The 17,794-nt window shown below is 39.6% G+C and overlaps 2 protein-coding genes across 2 annotated transcripts; one reads left to right on the forward strand and one right to left on the reverse strand.

Annotated features, from left to right (window-relative positions):
• Positions 1-8,058: 8,058 nt before the first annotated feature.
• Positions 8,059-11,716, reverse strand: ora2 (olfactory receptor class A related 2). The gene has a single exon (XM_067506119.1). It carries the CDS (start codon positions 11,295-11,297, stop codon positions 10,332-10,334), a length of 966 nt encoding a protein of 321 aa, XP_067362220.1. The 5' UTR covers positions 11,298-11,716; the 3' UTR covers positions 8,059-10,331.
• Positions 11,717-15,038: 3,322 nt separating this feature from the next.
• LOC137127964 (olfactory receptor class A-like protein 1) lies at positions 15,039-15,980 on the forward strand. Its single transcript, XM_067505558.1, has one exon. It carries the CDS (start codon positions 15,039-15,041, stop codon positions 15,978-15,980), a length of 942 nt encoding a protein of 313 aa, XP_067361659.1.
• Positions 15,981-17,794: the final 1,814 nt, after the last annotated feature.

Consider the following 17,794-nt stretch of genomic DNA (forward strand, 5'->3'; position numbering starts at 1 on the left):
AAGGAACACCTCTAACTTGTGAAGATCTGAATGAAGCAGAAAAAGAGATCTTGAAATACTGTCAATGGCAAAGTTTCAAAGAAGACTTGATAATGCTTGAGAAACATCAAAGGGTGAAGAAGAGCAGCTCTCTCTATAAATTGGCCCCAGTACTTCAAGATGGAGTCATAAGAGTTGGAGGGAGGCTAAGTCGAGCAGCAATGCCAGATGACTCCAAACAGCAAGCCATCTTGCCAAAGCATTCACACATCACAAAGCTTGTGCTGAGACACATTCATGATGTTACAGCTCACTCTGGACGGAATCACATGTTGGCTCAACTACGTCAAAGATTCTGGATCCTCAGAGCAAATGGAGCCATAAGAAGATTCTTGAGTAAGTGTGTCACATGTAAAAGGCTGCACGGAACTACTGGTATGCAACTTATGGCAGATTTACCAAAATGCAGAGTCTTGCCTGATGACCCTCCATTCACCAGAGTAGGCGTTGACTACTTTGGTCCATTTCTGGTAAAAAGGGGAAGAGGGAAAGTAAAAAGATATGGGGTTATTTTCACATGTCTTGCTATACGAGCTTTGCATCTTGAGGTAGCATCATCACTTGACACTGATGCGTGTCTTAATGCCATTAGAAGATTCCTTGCCAGAAGAGGACAAGTAAGAGAGATGTATTCTGATAATGGAACCAACTTCCGATCAGCTGACAGTGAGTTAAAGAAATCACTCAAGGAATGGAACACCAGTAACATCGCAAAAATGTTACAGCAAAGGGGCATTCAGTGGTATTTCAATCCACCAGCTGGATCTCACCATGGAGGTAGCTGGGAGAGGTTAATCCGCTCAGTTAGAAAAATTTTGAATGTCACAGTAAAGGAACAACCTTTGGATGAAGAAGGTCTTCATACCTTGCTGTGTGAAGCTGAGGCTATTATAAACAGCAGGCCTATTACAAAAGCATCTCCAGACCTCAATGACCTAGAGGCCTTAACACCCAACCATCTCCTTTTACTTAAGGTGAAGCCTGAGTTACCACCTGGAGTCTTCAACAAGGATGATCAGTACGCAATACGCAGGTGGAGACAAATTCAGTATCTCGCAGACATTTTCTGGAAACGTTGGTGCAAAGAATACCTCATGCAGCTACAAGAACGTCAGCGATGGAGCTCACCTGGCAGAAACTTTCGTGTTGGCGATGTGGTGCTGATTGGTGATGACACAGCACCCAGAAATTCATGGCCACTGGGAAGAATTGTAGAGATTTTCCCAGATAACAAAGGACTGGTGCGTCAAGTGACGGTCAAGACCAAGACCAATGAGCTTCGTCGTCCAGTGACAAAGCTTTGTCTTCTACAAGAATGTAAAACTAATTGATGTACAGTTCTAAAACTATGGACAATGAAAGTACTCTTGACACTGGGCAAGAAAGTGAAGACTTGATTGAATAAGTGACATTTAACTTTTTGTCATAGTATGTAGGCTCGTTTAATTTGAAGTTAAACATCTGAGTAATTGTTTCAAGGACATTGATAACAATTAGGGGCCGGTAATGTAGGAGCCTAAATGCAGTTTATGTTTGGTTGATTACAGCAATTTAAGTTAATAGATAAAGTCTTAAAATAAGTGAAAGAAATATTTGCCATATTCAGCAAGTTTGTTTAATTTTTCTGATGGGAATTGTGTTTGGTTGATTTCAAAATGCTTTATATCTGAAAGAAACTATGATTGTTATTTTTGAGTAAATAAGTACTTTTATTCTGATAGAATAGAGGGAGGGGAAGTCAGGTGACAGGTTACGAAAACAGGGTTTTTTGGGGAAATTAGAGGACAGTGGAGCCATACAGTTTTTTGACCTCTCTCTCTCTCTCTCTCTCTCTCTCTCTCTTTCTTTACGTCTCTCTCTTTTTTTGTTTTTGAGTGTTTCGTGCCAATGATGTTCTGTTGAAATTTCTGCATGTTGAAGACTGTTATTTACACATTATACGTGTGTCTAAGTAAACATGTCAATTTCATCGAGTGGTCCTGTGGATTTGTGGATGTGGACTGAGTGACACGAGAGCGTCAAGCTAAGGCTTCAATTTGGAAACTTACACATTTATCATTTGTTCAATTCTGGATAGAAATGCTCGAACAGCTCTTATATTCTCCAGTCTTATGTTTTTGCCTTTTTCTTTTGACAAAATTGTTACTCGGTTATTGAAGTGTGTCTGTGATGAGGCTACAAAAATGCTTGATTGGAAGCATTTTAGCAGCGGTTTGGTGTCTGAGACCAATTAGGACTGCCGGTAAGTCCATATGTCCATCTGAAACCGTCTGTCAAAATGTGGAACCATATATTTAAGAAGTCAAACTAAATTGTAAACTAGTTTGAAGATATACTTTATATTAAGGAGAGGAAGTGTTGAATTTCCATAAGTGGAATCGCTTTAAACCAGTCATTTGTAAAAGTCTATACAAAATGGCCCAACAGTAACACAGAATTCAGTTTTATACATTTATAGCTTGTATGTGCTTCTAAAGGCTTAATATGCAGGTGCCGTTGCAGAGTCTTAACACCCTGCTACCTCCCAGCGTCCACCCACTCTTTTAGAGAAACTCCAGAGATAAATGTACATGTTTGAAAAGGAGCAATCAGGATAATCAGGCTCAAATGTATTTTAGACAGGAACAGGATTTTCCTCTCGTCTTCACATCAGGACTTGATCAAGAAGACTGCCGGCTTTAAGAGTTTGATGGAAAATGTGAGATGAACTTTTTAGGAACTACAGGAAAACAGATGTGGTAGGTGACAGAAACATTGTTTACCTGGTGAAGAAAAAAAAACCTTTACAGCATCAGGCGAGATGAAAAACACCCGCCAGGAAGGTAGGCATGCCAGTGTCAATGTCAACAATCAAGAAAAGACCTCACCAGAGTAAATACAGAGAGTTTATCACAACATCTCAACAGCTGGAAAAAGTCTGTGGATTTTTGGCACAAGCTTCTATGAACAGATTAGACCAAGATCAACATCAACACGCAACAGGAAAATGGCAAGAAAAGAGTTTGGAGAAGGGAAAAAAAACTGCTCATGACCTGCACGTTAGACACATTTTGTACAGTATGTATGGCTGTTAAGTGAACAGGTTAAATTAGTTAAATTCAAACCTTGAATTTATTGATTTATTGTGACTGCTGGAAAAGGCAGCAGGGCGAATTCTGGAATGTACAGGGCTCATCGGACAGTGCTTCACAGGACAGATGGACAATGACCTGAAGCAAACTGCTAAATCTGTTTCGCAATGGACGAGTGACTCATCTCACCTAAATCTTGTTGGGCTGCATTTCTTGTACTGAAGACAAAACACCCCAAAAAGCAGCAGTAGGTGAAGAGTGTTGCCTCTCAGAGTATCAATCCCCTACTGGCGCTGTGGGTTCGAGACGTCAGGCAGTCATTGACTGCAAAGGATTTGCAAAGAAATATTAAAACAGACAACTTAACTTTACTCCAATTATTTATGAGCCACGAACACTGGGCGTCTAGAATTAAAATAGTTGTTATTCCTACTCTACACAGCTTATCCAAACCCTTCAATTAATGCTGACAGTCTACACACATTACGAATCCATTGTGGTAATGTACACAGCCAAAATATAGAAAATTGTTTCTCTGTCCAAATACATAGGAACCTGATTGTATATTAAAAATCATTAGTGCCATTTTAACACCAGTGTAAAACTTGATTTATTGATTCCAGTCCACTGCAAAGAATATTTTACCTCTGACGTATACACTGTATATTTCCCTTATAATGAAAAGAAATTGTATCCGGAATAATATTTTTGCTCTTAACAACAACACTGAGTACAGTAATTTACCAATCTACATTTTTAGTCAGTACTACACTCAAGTTGCCCCTTAACTGTAATACTTTAAAGAATCAACAGGTGGTAGTCTCTCCTCCCCCATTTCCCAAGTGCACCACAGTATGTGAATTCTTTTTATCATCTACCAGTGATGGAGACTCCCAGAATGCCCTATGAGCTCAACCTTTTGTGTTATAAAAGTCAGATGTGAGCTGGTTGGACATTAGAGGGTCTGGGAGTGAAGTGGAAACCGGTATAACACCTCAGCAGACCCTGGAGAACAAATTCATCTCAGCCTCTGAAGCAATGAGATAAAATGCACTCATGTAAACACTGTTATGGGTGTGAGAGTCCTCCACTTATGTCTTTTTGTAATTACTCTGACAGCAGCAGTGTGAGACACAGACACTCCACCAGGTCTACTATTCAGTTTCAAGTGGCTAAAATGACACCACTTGTTCCGACATTCAGTTTTCCATACTATTATCACATGGCAACCCCTCCCAACTCCAGGCACCTTATATAAATCCCATTAATAGAGGCTGCGTGATTTGTTTAGGTCTAAATATAGATTCAATATGCAGACACGTCTATTTGCACTTATTCCTTGCACAGCACATGCCGTGTCAGACAGTAATTTCAGCTCCAAAGAGGCACGGTTTTCTCTTCGTTTTCTCCACACATTGTTCTGCACCTCCTTTACCTGTGTGAAGGCTGATACAGTGAGATGAGATATTTGTGGCTGTTATGTCAGCACATGCCCGCATTGTATAACTTTACGAGCCCTGTTTCTCTGAGGCCCGGATCGCAATCTACCAGTCATAAACGAGCAGTCATAAATGTCTCAAACAGATTTGAATTTAGAGTGGTGTTAAACCTCCCGCTGCTCATCAGGCCTTTGCGAGACTTCGACAAACACACTGAGTGAAAGTACTTGAGCAAAATAAATGATAATGAATTGGTTATTGGACAAAATGAGAGGATAGAGACTGCTGTGATGAACTGGCTCTTTTCAGGACCCCTCTAACAACCAGCAGCTACCGTGGCAACAATCAGCATTACAAGACAGAGCTACACTTTAAATAAGAGCTTAACAAACCCCCTGAAGGGGAGATAGAGAAAGTGGGCATGATGTGCAAACGCTAAACACCTCAACATACTGTTACTACCCAGAAGTCATGCTCTGCAGGCTTGCTCTATCTTGTCTGCATTCCACAGCAAAACTCAGTGAAGCGACTTGTGGAAAATTCCACCTTTTGTGGCATTTAGAGGAGAAGATGGGGAGATAAAGGAGCAGGATCCAAGTTACTGCAACAATTAAACAGAAATTATGGGCACATCTTATGTTACTTCTTCATGAAATGCTGCTTGCAGGTTTATGGATGATTAAAGTGTTGAATGGATGCACAGCATTTTAGAAAATGAACACCTTATGTGTTTATCGTAAACGTAGTAATTCAATAGTTTGGGAAATACACTTGGTACTGTATTTGCCAAGAGGTTACATTTTAACACTTGATACCGCTCAAATGTCTGCACAGTAAATAGCCGATGAGCTTAGCTTAGAGCAAAGACTGGAAGTAAAGAGAGAGAGCTAACCAGGCTGTGTTCAAAGGTAACAAAATCCACCTACCAGCACGTTAACACATCATATGTGGTTTATTTAATCCGTACCAAACCTGAAGTATTAAAATGACAAGTTGTGGTTTTACAAGTGGACTACTTTGATGCCAGGAAGTCACAGTGCGTGGCTGACAAATAGTCCAGCACACACACTGGGAAACCATGGCTTGTTATTTATCCATTTAGGTTTTTGTGCAGATTAAACAATCCCGATATCACGTATTACATTTCCAACAATGTCCTATACTTGAGCTGTTTTAGGCCACCTATGTCCCATTGTTTGAGTGTTGCGTCAGATTATGAATATCACAGGGGGTTTTGAGTGAAGAGTTTTGGTTCCTTTTTTGTGCATTTTATTAAAGAATAAAACATAATAACTGTATTGCACAGGCAGTTTCACTCAACTGCACCATTATTCCTGGATTTTAATTCAACTTCAAACCCCCAGACTGAGCCCTGCTGTGTTAGCTGCCTTTTAACCACAATCATTTAAAGAGATTAACATCTGGGTGCTGGGCTTATCCATTCACACAGCATTCAGCATAAATCAACTTCCCTGAGGGACCCTGGATTGGCTCATCAAAGGATAAATCTCTGCAAACTTACAAGTCACTGAACCCCCTTCCTCCTAATATATATTTCTTTTTTCTTGAACTGTATCTTTTACTTAAAAACAAGCGAGCTTGATCTGAGTAACACTACCTGAATAAAGATAAAACGAAAACTAACTCACCCCTGAGAAATAAATTATGAGCTACATATTGAAAGAAAACTGACACATCACACGCTGACGCTTGGTTCACATCAGGACAGGTATGACAACACTCTCCTGCCTGTCCATACAGTTTTCCTCTGCAAACTCGTCCTTCCCTCTTTGACTCTTTTATTCTCATCTTCTCTTTCTTATTATTGCAATGTGGTACATTGCTGGGTAGGAAGCAGTACATCTTGAATGTCTTTCAAGTCTCTGCAGAGCAGCACATATCTTACCTGGAGTTGCAGCATGCTGCTGCCCTGGGGCCTTAGAGCCTGAACACCACCCCCACCCTCACTTTAGTGTGGTCCTCCTGATGGAAAATTGCATAATTTGCTTCATTTGTTTCACTCGCTCACTCGGACATAAGTTTTTGTCTGGCAGGCAATGTCACCTCTTATCTCCACCTGTATGAGATATTTTCTTCTTCTCCTTAAAGTTGAATGTGACATTATACTGAATGATAAAAAGCTTAGGCCTGAAACTTCATTAAGCTGGTTGTAGGTCACATTTTATGAGAAGGTTTTACATTTTGAGAAATATGCTTGTTTGCTTTAGTATTAGATGAGATGATCGATACGAAATCAGCAACCAGTTATCTTAGCACAAAGGCTGGAGAATTTGTGAATTACGTGAATTACATTGAACATATCAATATAAGACATATAAATTAGTGAGGCTCGCTGGTATAGGTGCCACACATAGTGTTTCTACCTGTTTCTAATCCTCATGCTAAGCCAGATTAACCATCTGCTGGCTCCAGCTATATGACTATATCACCCACATAAGAGTAGTGTCAGTTTTCTCATGTTACTCTGTGCAAGAAAGTGAATAAGCACATTTTCCTTAACTTCTTTTTATTTTGCTCTAACAGCTTTAACATCAGCCTTTTAACTTCTGAACATGCAGTTTTTACATAGATATTTAATTCGGCATTTTAGCTTTTTCTAAACAATTGTTAATAATCTGCATAGATTAAGAAGCAGTTCTGAATTTGTTGAGACAGAACATGCCTTCACCTCAACTGTACATTTCCTTCTCACCATCATGCTCCTTGCTTTCGTGCAGTGCAGCATTCCAGGCAAGTTTAAACACGACTGTGTGTGTGTGCTCCCTTTCTGAGAGAATCAGTTAAACTGGGTGGATGCAAGGAAATCGGTCACACACATACAAATCTGCAACATAAGACTGCAAAAAATAAAATTCAAATTGTATTAAACTCAGGTCACCTCCTGGCAGGTGATGTGGAGCTTACTTTAGAGAACATAGCTTTCACATAATTCAAATATTTCCTTCATTTTTGCCCAAAAAGAAAACCAAATGCACTGAGTTTACACTGCTTTGGAGATGAATTTTAGTATAGTCATGCACTTTAAAGAGTACTAAATGAGTAGATTTACATAAAAGTACAGTTTTTCTATGGCTCCATCAGTAGCTTCACTCAAACAGCGAATAAATCCTCTAAACAACACGCCTGAAGAAAAAGCCCTTTGAATGAAAGGCAAAGACGCTATCAGCAAACTTAAAAAGGGCTTATTACGTCTGTCATTTCCATAAAATTTGGATTTTCAAACTACCGCAGGTTGTGTTTATTACTGATGCATTTTCACCACAGTCATAAGTCCCAAAGTTTCCAATTGCTATAGTCAGTCAAAACTTCCTAAATGGGAAATCATTATAAGATATTTATGGGAATAATAACTCAATAATTGTTGTTTCAGAAAACAAAATTCAAGGTACATGAACTCGAATAAACTGAATCATTTGAATAGCATAATGGTACTTTATTTAACCCCCTAACCCAAACCCTAACCCCTCTCAAAGTTTTTTTTTTGCATTGTATTTGCTTGTTGCCACTGTTTCTACACATTACCTTATTTGTAGTTAATTTGCCCCTGCCAGAACAAATTCCTGCATGTTGCACGTAGTGATTGTTATGATTCAGATTCTGATTTTCTTTTTTTTCTTTTTTTTTTTCGTAATTTGAAACGTTTTTTCGGAGGAGGACACAGTGTAGTTCCCGAGTGGAAAGCTCTATATTAGGGTGTGGACTGACTTGAAGGCAGAGAAGGGGGCAAGGTTTAATTCTGCTGCTGCTTTGCCATTGGTGGACAGGAGGGACAAAAATGCCTGTACCTGCCACAGGTAAACAGACTGACATCAGGCACAGCAGGAGTGGAACAGTTGGCGGGATTTATTGTACTGCACGCCATCAGCTTGTTCAAACCCACCACTCTGGAAAACTCAGTTTTTGTTTTTTGTTTTTTTTGGGGGGGGGTTGCTTTTCTACAGGTTTGTATTCTGTTCTTTGTCTAACTACAGATAAAGAAACAGAAGAATTGGCATTTGCAGGTTTATTTCTTTGTCAAATTAACTCCTAATTTCTATTATTTTTTACAGGGATTTTCATCAGTTTCACAAATGATGACTTATCAAGGAGGTAAGTTGGAGTTGGCATTTGAACAAATGACAAAAAATATATTTCTTAGATAGTTCAAAGAGACAAATGTGCAAGCTGAAGATGATTTAATAGAAAGACTGCAACAGTGTGTTTATTTTTCTCTTGGTTTTCTTTCTACATTTTTACCAGCTCCCTACATTCACTGGGCTCTAAAGACTTTGTAAGGATGGAAAACTGAAGACAGGTCCTGTCTTGTGCAGGGAGAGGCCTGCCTGGCACACCCTTCACACACTCACAGTCACACATGAACATAAACACCAATGGAACCTGTTTTTCATGTATTTGTTTTTTCTTTTAACTAATGTGCCACTTCTTTCCCAACAGAAACAGAAACAATGACAGCGCTGAAGAGAATCAGCTGTGTGAACCATTTTAGGGATTTCTCACCCGAGACCCTCACTGCTCTTGTGAAAGCCTCCATGTATTTTATCCTTCATTCCACCGGAGTCTGTGTGAAGTGTAAAATCAGATTTCAGTGGTTTGAAGAGTAAGACGCATGGAATTAGTCATCCGGGGAATGAAGACCACAGATATAATCACATTATGGATTGTTTTAATGGTTGCACTTTAACAATAAAGGTGAATTCTGCTCTGTGACAAACAAATATGCCCTTAAATATCCTTTTACGTCAACCTGGTGTTGAATGCAACAGATGCACAAGCACAGGAAGAGGACTTCTCCTCCTCCACCTAAGCTGCATTGTGACGGCAGTGGAATTGCACTGATTGTACTTTAGAGTTACTGCAGAATCACAGGGTGCTGGTGGCCCCACTTTATGTCATTCAGACTGTCAGTCACAGAGGTTGTTATGTCCCTGCAATGTCTCCGTGCCCTTGCTTCCCTGAGACATAGCAATTACATAATGACTTCTAAATTCCCACGTTTCCACATCCATGCCAAACTATACAGGGCTTTAGCTTTGCGTCCCTAAAGTCTGCACTCGTACGAGTCAGACATATATTGTCAGTATTGTTCTGAGTAATTCAGCAGTGAGTTATGAACATCTTTTACATCTTTTCTCTCTAAAGATTTTAGTTTTCCCATTAGGTTTTTAACTAATTCTCTATGGGACAATTAACCTGTCTCATTAGCAAAGGACATTTCCCAGATTGTATTCAAAGTCTTAATTATGATTAAACGGGCAACTGGAAGCCATTTGACAGCTATATTGAGCTCTTTGTCACCTTGCTATAAGTCTTCCACCCAATTAAGATGGAGGGGACATTACCAATAAGCAAACACAGTAACAACGTACTAGAGCAGTGCAGATTCATACAGACTAGTATTAAGTAACAGGGTTATTATGACAGTTTTTCTCATTAATTTTAGACACTGGAACTATCGGTTACCTGCTGGTCGTTTGCACCATTTCATCCAAAGTCACAGGTGCCAAAATTGCCAAAGTAATTTTGCAACGTGACTGAAAAGTTTCCTATTTTAATACGTACAAAAAGAAGCATCTTTATTATGAATTCTCAACCATTCAAACCGCCATAGATGAAAGAAGAATCTCTTCTGACACTCCCATCACAAAGCATAATTTACCCAGTACTTTACAAAGCATGACCCAGACTTTGCAAAAAAATTCAGTCCTCATCACAGCTCAGCTTTCTCTGCAGCTCTGTGAGTAATCAACCATCTCAGCAGGCCTCACGCAGTAGATAGAATTGTGGGTCTCTCCTGAACAGGCTCCTTCTGTACTACACACCTCAGCCTGCCGTTCACTTTCCTATTAGATGCAATGATGACCAAAGGGCTTAGTGCTGCATAGAGTGAGGAGAAGAATACACGCAAATCAGTGATCAGCGAGGAACTCATGGTCTTTCTCACAGTGAGAGTGTACACCCAAAGCCCATTATCTACCCCGTAAAGAACTATATATAAGGACACTAGTGCTACCACAGATTTGGCAGCTCGTTGTTCAGCCCCACCACTACCCCCATTGCTCCCACTCCTACTGCGGAGTCCCTTCACCCGCTGGCTATGCTTGTGAAGAAAAACCAGAATGATCACACTGGCTAGAGTCATGAGGGTCATGGGCACCACGTCTCTGCCCACCTGGGCTGCCCCGCTAGCATCTTTGGACAGCTTTGAGGGGAACAACACATAACAGAATTGTAAATTGATGCCATCATTTGTCAGGGTAGTGTTACTCTGCATGCCAAAGGAGAAGAGTATTGTCTCCAAACTCATGCAGGTGTTGAGCAGCCAGAGAAAGAGGAACAACAAGCCCAAATAGTGGGCTACCAAGGCACGTGCAGAGGCCCAGCGTGATCCAGGAGGGGCAATGCTCAAGCAGTGGTAGGCACTCAGGACGAACGTGAGCCAGATGGAGAGGCCGCGGGAGGTTCTGTAGATAAAAATCACAGCTTTACAGCTGGTGTCACCAAAAATGTTGTCCAGACCAAAGGAGGCCAGGGTCACCAGCAAACAGCGAACACCCACAACCAGCAGGTTGGTGCAAGCCAGATGCAGGACAATTGCATCAGCTGCGAGGAGCCGGTTCTCCTGGTACAGCAAGTGGAAGAAAGCCAGGATGACCACAGTGTTACTCGGGACTCCAACAACAGTGAGGGACAGGTAGAGAAAGCCACGGGAAGACTCTTCGGATGGCATACCTGAATGAACACAAGAGAGTGTTAATATATGAGTGTTTTATCAATCCAATAAACACAGCAACATGATCAGGTTAAACTTTGTAAAGCATTTCTGGATGTGAAGTGAGACTTATCTTTCAAAGTAATATCAGTTCACACTCTTACCTGAGAACAGTCAAAGCTAACAATGTCTAAAGAGGATCATGAAGAAGTCGACTTGTCTGTCTTCTTATACTTGCAAACAGGTTGTTGGCTCTGTTTTGCATGGTCCATTGATTTCTCTTCCCTCAGCCTCCAATTACTTGAGATCAATTCAGATGACTGCTTCTGTCCCCTCAGTGGGTTTCAGACAGACACAATAACACAGAGAAAGCTGTGTTTGGACTCATTTACAAGGTACAGAGATCTAGACAAAGACAGAGAAATGGTGTTAATGAAATGATTATATCTATTAGCCTCATGTTTATAAGGCAAAAAGATTAAAATCATTTCTCAGTGTCACTGTGTGAATGACTATTGAATACTGTTTCTAATTACAGATACTATATTTAGATTTCCTTATTACACCTCCTATTCTACGTTTCTGCTTTTCATTTCTGCAGTCAATTTTAAAAACACCACAGCGTCCTCCAATGGAGAAAGATGAAACAAACTGAAAGCCAGAGGACGTTCCACTCACTCTACATGATATATTGCCAACAGATTTACTGCGTAGCGCGTGATCTAGCCTCCAATTTATGATTGTGTAATTCATGCAAAGTAATAAAAGTTCTAAAAAAGAGAGTTAAAACTAAACTGTAAGGACGTTAAAAAGGCAAATCAGTGTGGATGGGCTGCATGATTTCACTGCAACATGTCCCACGGCAGGGAATTGGTAATGAATATTAAGCCCATTTCTCATAGGAACAGGATGAGACATGTCCTCCATGGAAATTAAAACAGATTACAGTCATAATACTACAGTATGACTATTAATGAGCTTAGAAACATCATCAAATGTATATTTTCATAATTATGTAGTATATACAGTATCCACAGATAGTACTGTTGTTTTATTTATTTACTTTATTTATTTTATTTCTTAAACATGCTTACATGCTGAAAACCTTGAAAATTTTACTTCAAACTTTGCCCTAAAGAAAATTTGTCTTGAACCCACGTGAAACCTAGAATGCAAAGAGACTTAAAGGTGCCTAATGCACATTTACATTGTATAAATATGTTTTTGTATATTTCCAATGAGCATTATGCGTGATGGAGAATTTAATGTATGTTATGTAAGAGTTCAGCGTGGCTATATATTACTGTACTACAAATACAGTATATAGATAACATAAAGTCATGGAAGGTCACCTTTGGACCCCTCCCCTTCTATGCAAACAAGGCAGAGGCCCATCAGGATCAGTGAGAGGTTGCTGAACCAAAAGCTTCTTAAATCACAGTTTTGCTGGGGGACAGATTAACTGGCACAGTGAGAAACGCACGGTTGTTCCCATTTCATCAGCTAAAGACGTTGCCCTCTGCAGCTCACTTAAAGGTGCAAAAGGTTAAAAAAGTGTCAATTTCTGAACTAACTTCAATAAGATAAACAGCAATGAGAGGCCAGCAGAATGCATCACTAACTGTGACCTCAGTGCGAAAACAGCCAATTTAATTTAAACTTAAACCTTAAACCTTAAAGGCATCATACAAGTGTACTTTATGATATGACATGATAACACTGTACAGGTGTATCTATTAAAATGGAAACTGAGAGTTATTAATGCATGTACAAGACAAAAAACTAATCATGCACTAAGTTTGACATGATCTGGATCAAATGCAAACACCAAGAGTCTCATTTTGAATGGAATTACTTATTAAAATCATAAATTAGTGTAATAGGAAGAAACATTTTACATCAGCCACAAACAACACAAAATCAAAACTTGCTTTTAAAAACTTGTGTAATGCAGCTTACTGTACATGATGAAATCCCCTAGGAAGGACAGGCTTGAACTTGCCATTTTAATTAGCTCTTTGAACATGTAAACATGTTAAAATCACCAAGGGAAATAACACATCTTATGATGTTTTATTCTAAAGCTCACTCCTGGGAGAAACCCCGCTTCTCACACACCGTTGTTTCAACACACTATCTGAATTTTGTAACTGAGAAAACACTAATATAGAGTTAAACAATGGGTTAGAGCTCTTTGGACGTAAGAAGCCTTTTCAATTCACAGGTTTTACGCAGTAGATGGTGCATGAATACATATGTTGGCACAGAGAGTTAAAAACATAAATTAATAATGGCTGGCTGTCCCTATGCCACCAATTAGTACAGACGTGCATTGTTATAAGCCTAATTGTCTTGCTTCTCTGCGTCTTTTAACATGTTCCCAGGACATGACGGAGGAACCATGTGCACACTAAAGCACCAGCTGTGCGTGTAAAAGCCTCTTGATGGTTCATTCAAGGCATCATCAGGCTGCATTTGCATCAACAAGAACCACACATTGTTGTCTCCCCAGGGGTTGCTTAACTCTATTCTTTAGCACAACAGGGAAAAGTATTATATTTCAAAAGAGACTGACATGCAGTCCTTTGTCCAAAGAAAATGAAAACTGACGTGGATTTTTTTTTAAACAGAAAAATGTACTGAAATTCTTAAATCTAATCTACACCGCTGTGTTTATGTACAGCCTAGTGCAACTTCATGCAACATGACCAGAGAACCTGAACTCTTAACTCTAACTTGCCAACTGCACTCAATTTTCCTAGCAATCAGTTTATTATCAACTTTATTGAGATGTGCACAAGAAAACCCAAAGAATAGTTTTCCATTATAAGTGACAATGAGGCACAATATCCAGTGTTTTTTCCAGTCATGAAAAGTAAATAAGTACATTTATTAAAAACTGTACTGACATTTTGCGGTACATGTGCTGTGCTTGGTTTCCAATTCATGACAATTTGCACTTATACTCCATGAGATTTCAGAGTATGTAGATGTAGTTAACACATTTCAGGTTCACATCAATATAACTAAATATATTATTATATGTTAGGTTAAAAACCAGCTACAACATTAAATTCATTCTCCATATTGAGCACTGGTAGTTTTGGTAGTTTATATATATTCTTCTGATAATACTTTTTACATTTACTTACTTTTACTTCCTTTATTTTCGGTAAATATCTGAGTAATCCCTTCATTAGTGCTTTGTTCTGTGAAAAAATACAGCTTTGGAAAGTTCAACTGAAGCTCATATCAGCAGTCTCACTTAGACAAATTAAATAGTTTTGTTCCAAAGTCTTTTTAGTACAAAGTGACCTCTATAGATCAGTAACTGTTTCAATGTTCAGATGACCACCTGAATATTGTTTTGTGACAGACATGGAAAGAGAATCCTTTGGTGGTACTGTATTCTCTAGGTGAACCCCCCCATCCCCCTCCTCTGAGACCGACTCAGATTTAGTTTGTCGCTTTAGTTTGCCAAACTGTGGGCTGAACACTCATTTCCAATATTGCCAAGGGGAATCAAACAGTATAAATTGTAATTACACAGGCCATTGAACAGTCCGTGCACTGCAGCTTCACATGTCGTCTTCAACTTTAGGTGAGCATCATTTCGATTGATAAAACACCTACACATGTCAACATTATATTTTGTACCATCTTTTCAAAAGCAGCCTGGAAGGTGTTTGTTGTGTGCAGTTTATTACATGTTTTATTCTCTCTGCTTTGCAAATAACGACACATGCAGGAATGTGCATCATGGATCTGTGTGTGACCATCAAAGGGGTCTCCTTCCTCTTGCAAACAGGTATGGGTATCTTGGGGAACACTGTGGTGCTGCTGGCATATGCCAACATTATTTTTACTGATCCCAAGCTTCTTCCTGTGGACATGATACTGTGCCACTTGGTCTTTGCCAACCTAATGCTGTTACTGACTCGCGGCGTCCCCCAGACTATGACTGTGTTTGGGATGAGAGACCTGCTAAATGATTCTGGCTGTAAGGTGGTGATCTACACCTACCGTATCAGCCGGGCTTTGTCAGTGTGCATCACCTGCATGCTCAGTGTGTTTCAGGCAGTGACTATTGCCCCTGCTGGGCCCCATTTGTCCAGGTTGAAGGCTGCATTTCCCTCCCTGGTCCTTCCAACCTTTGCAGGACTGTGGCTCCTCAACATGGCCATATGCATTGCAGCCCCTTTCTTTTCTATGGCTCCACGTAATGGCACCATCCCTGCTTTTACCCTTAACCTGGGCTTCTGTCATGTGGACTTCAGAGACAACCTGTCCTATGTGATTAACGGGGTGGCTGTCTCTGGGAGGGATTTTGCCTTTGTCGCCCTGATGGTGGGCTCCAGTTGTTACATCCTTCTCCTTCTTCACAGCCACGGCCGACAGATGAGGCAGCTCCGTCGCTCTCAGAGTGGTGGAGGAGAGAGCAGGGCTGCCAAAACAGTGGTCACCCTGGTGATTTTGTACGTGGTCTTCTTTGGGATTGATAACGTGATCTGGATCTACATGCTGACGGTGGAAAAAGTTTCGCCAGTGGTGGCTGATATGAGAGTGTTCTTCTCCTCCTGCTACGCATCTCTCACCCCCTATTTTATCATTTCGTCCAACAAGAAGGTCAAGGCAAAGATTGTATGTGCAGCTGAGCAGGACCAGCTGTCTGCAAATGCTCAAGAGTCAAATGACAAATGATACTGTCTCTGTCTCGACAGGCTGTCGACTTACCTACAAGACATCAGAGTTATATGCTAGGACCTTATCATCTGGAGCATTTGCGCACAGATGACTGTCATTTAGTTAAGCAATGAACCCTGTAGAAAGTACTACTAAATGGTGCAGTGATGTTACAAAGTTTTTTGTAATATATGCATGTATATAATAGTACTTGATAGTTTGCGAAACCCTGTAGAATTTTCTTTATTTGTGCATATATATGTATTATACAAACTTGATTAGAATTTCACCCAAGTCCTAAAACCAGAACATTTTTAAAAAATTAAACAAAAACATTACACATGCATCTTTTTTATTTATTTATTTTTTGTCCTTTCGGCTTATCCCGTGAGTTCAGGGTCGCCACAGCGGATCCTAGTCCGCATGTTGATTTGGCACAGTTTTTACGCGAGATGCCCTTCCTGATGCAACTTTCCACAATATCTACCGGGATTGGACCAGCACTGTTTTATTATTATCTAAAATATTTGTGTGTGGAAACGCTTGTGAACTCATGCCTTTAGTGAGTGATATGACTCACTTAAAGCGATTTTAGCCCATTTTTCCTTGCAGCTTCAACTCATTGATGTTGCTTGTCTTCCTTGCATCAAGTGGCAGCCTCAGGCCCTTCCACAGCATTCCTTCAGCATTAAAATAAGAATAAAATGCATTCCATCTGCTTTAGACATTCTTTGGTAAAATTGTCCTTGTCCAGAGGCAGCAAACACCGCCACAAATCATGATATTGCCAGCACCACAGTTATACTTCCACTAGCCATCATTGGTAACTTTTAAGTTCCTTATAAATCGCCATTGCTTGATACTTTTTCAAATCTGTGTCTTTGAGATCAGACTTTGACAGTGAAAACCCACAAACTCTCGTTTAATAAAGCAGCACCTCCAAGACTCCCACACACAATGCAAGGTTTTTGTCATGTTTATTTGAATTCCCTAGTTTTATGATTTGCATGAAAAACTGAACCCCTTTGAGGTTATATTTATGCACAAATTGAGAAAAATATAAAGCGCTACAAATTTCAAAGTGCTACCGCATAATGTTAAAATCTAAAATATATAGTGTGTGCACCTGCAGAATTGATTGTGATTAATAACACACAATCTGCATTAACTTTGTTTGAATTGAAATGATGAGTCAATAAGCAACTAATAAATTGACTTTAAGAACTGATTATTTGCTGAAATATTTTTTTCAAACAAATATTCCAAGCATCCTTTTGGGCAAGATTCTAAGTTGTGACTGACTTCTGCTTGTGTTTGTTTTGTTGTAGTTGTTCTGTTTGTGGGTTTTATTGACCTGAGTTTATATTGTGCAGCTGAAGACTTAAGATCAGAAGCGCACACTGAAATAAAAATAAAGGAAATTATCAACATTACAAATTAATATTAATAATAATATAATACAATATTACTTAAAATGTAGTGGAAAAAACACACTTGTTTTTGGTTGTTCTTCGAACATTTAAAATTAAAGCTAAGATTTTAAAATTCAGTATTTTCACTTCTGCAATATTTGATACACTAAACGGTTATTAACAAGATAATCAGCTGATCAATCACGAAAAAAAAATACTACATTCAGTATTTTTTATCACGTTCAACCTACTTGCTCAGTCTCTGTCCCCCTCTGTCTTCCTGCGCCCTGATTGGCTTGAAAAAACATTGGGGAGATTTTTATTCCTCAGATTCGCCTGTCAGGCAGCACTACATCTCCTGTATGCGTCAAGCTTTAAGTGAAATGATTGTGTTAAAAAGTAAATCGGAAACTGTTTATT

The sequence above is a fragment of the Channa argus genome, chromosome 5 (assembly GCF_033026475.1).
Source record: "Channa argus isolate prfri chromosome 5, Channa argus male v1.0, whole genome shotgun sequence".
In the NCBI taxonomy this organism is placed as follows: Eukaryota; Metazoa; Chordata; class Actinopteri; order Anabantiformes; family Channidae; genus Channa; species Channa argus.

Excerpts from the sequence above, each read along its gene's own strand:
- ora2 (XM_067506119.1), bottom strand. The coding sequence starts at position 11,297 with ATGCCATCCGAAGAGTCTTCCCGTGGCTTTCTCTACCTGTCCCTCACT.
- LOC137127964 (XM_067505558.1), top strand. The coding sequence starts at position 15,039 with ATGGATCTGTGTGTGACCATCAAAGGGGTCTCCTTCCTCTTGCAAACA.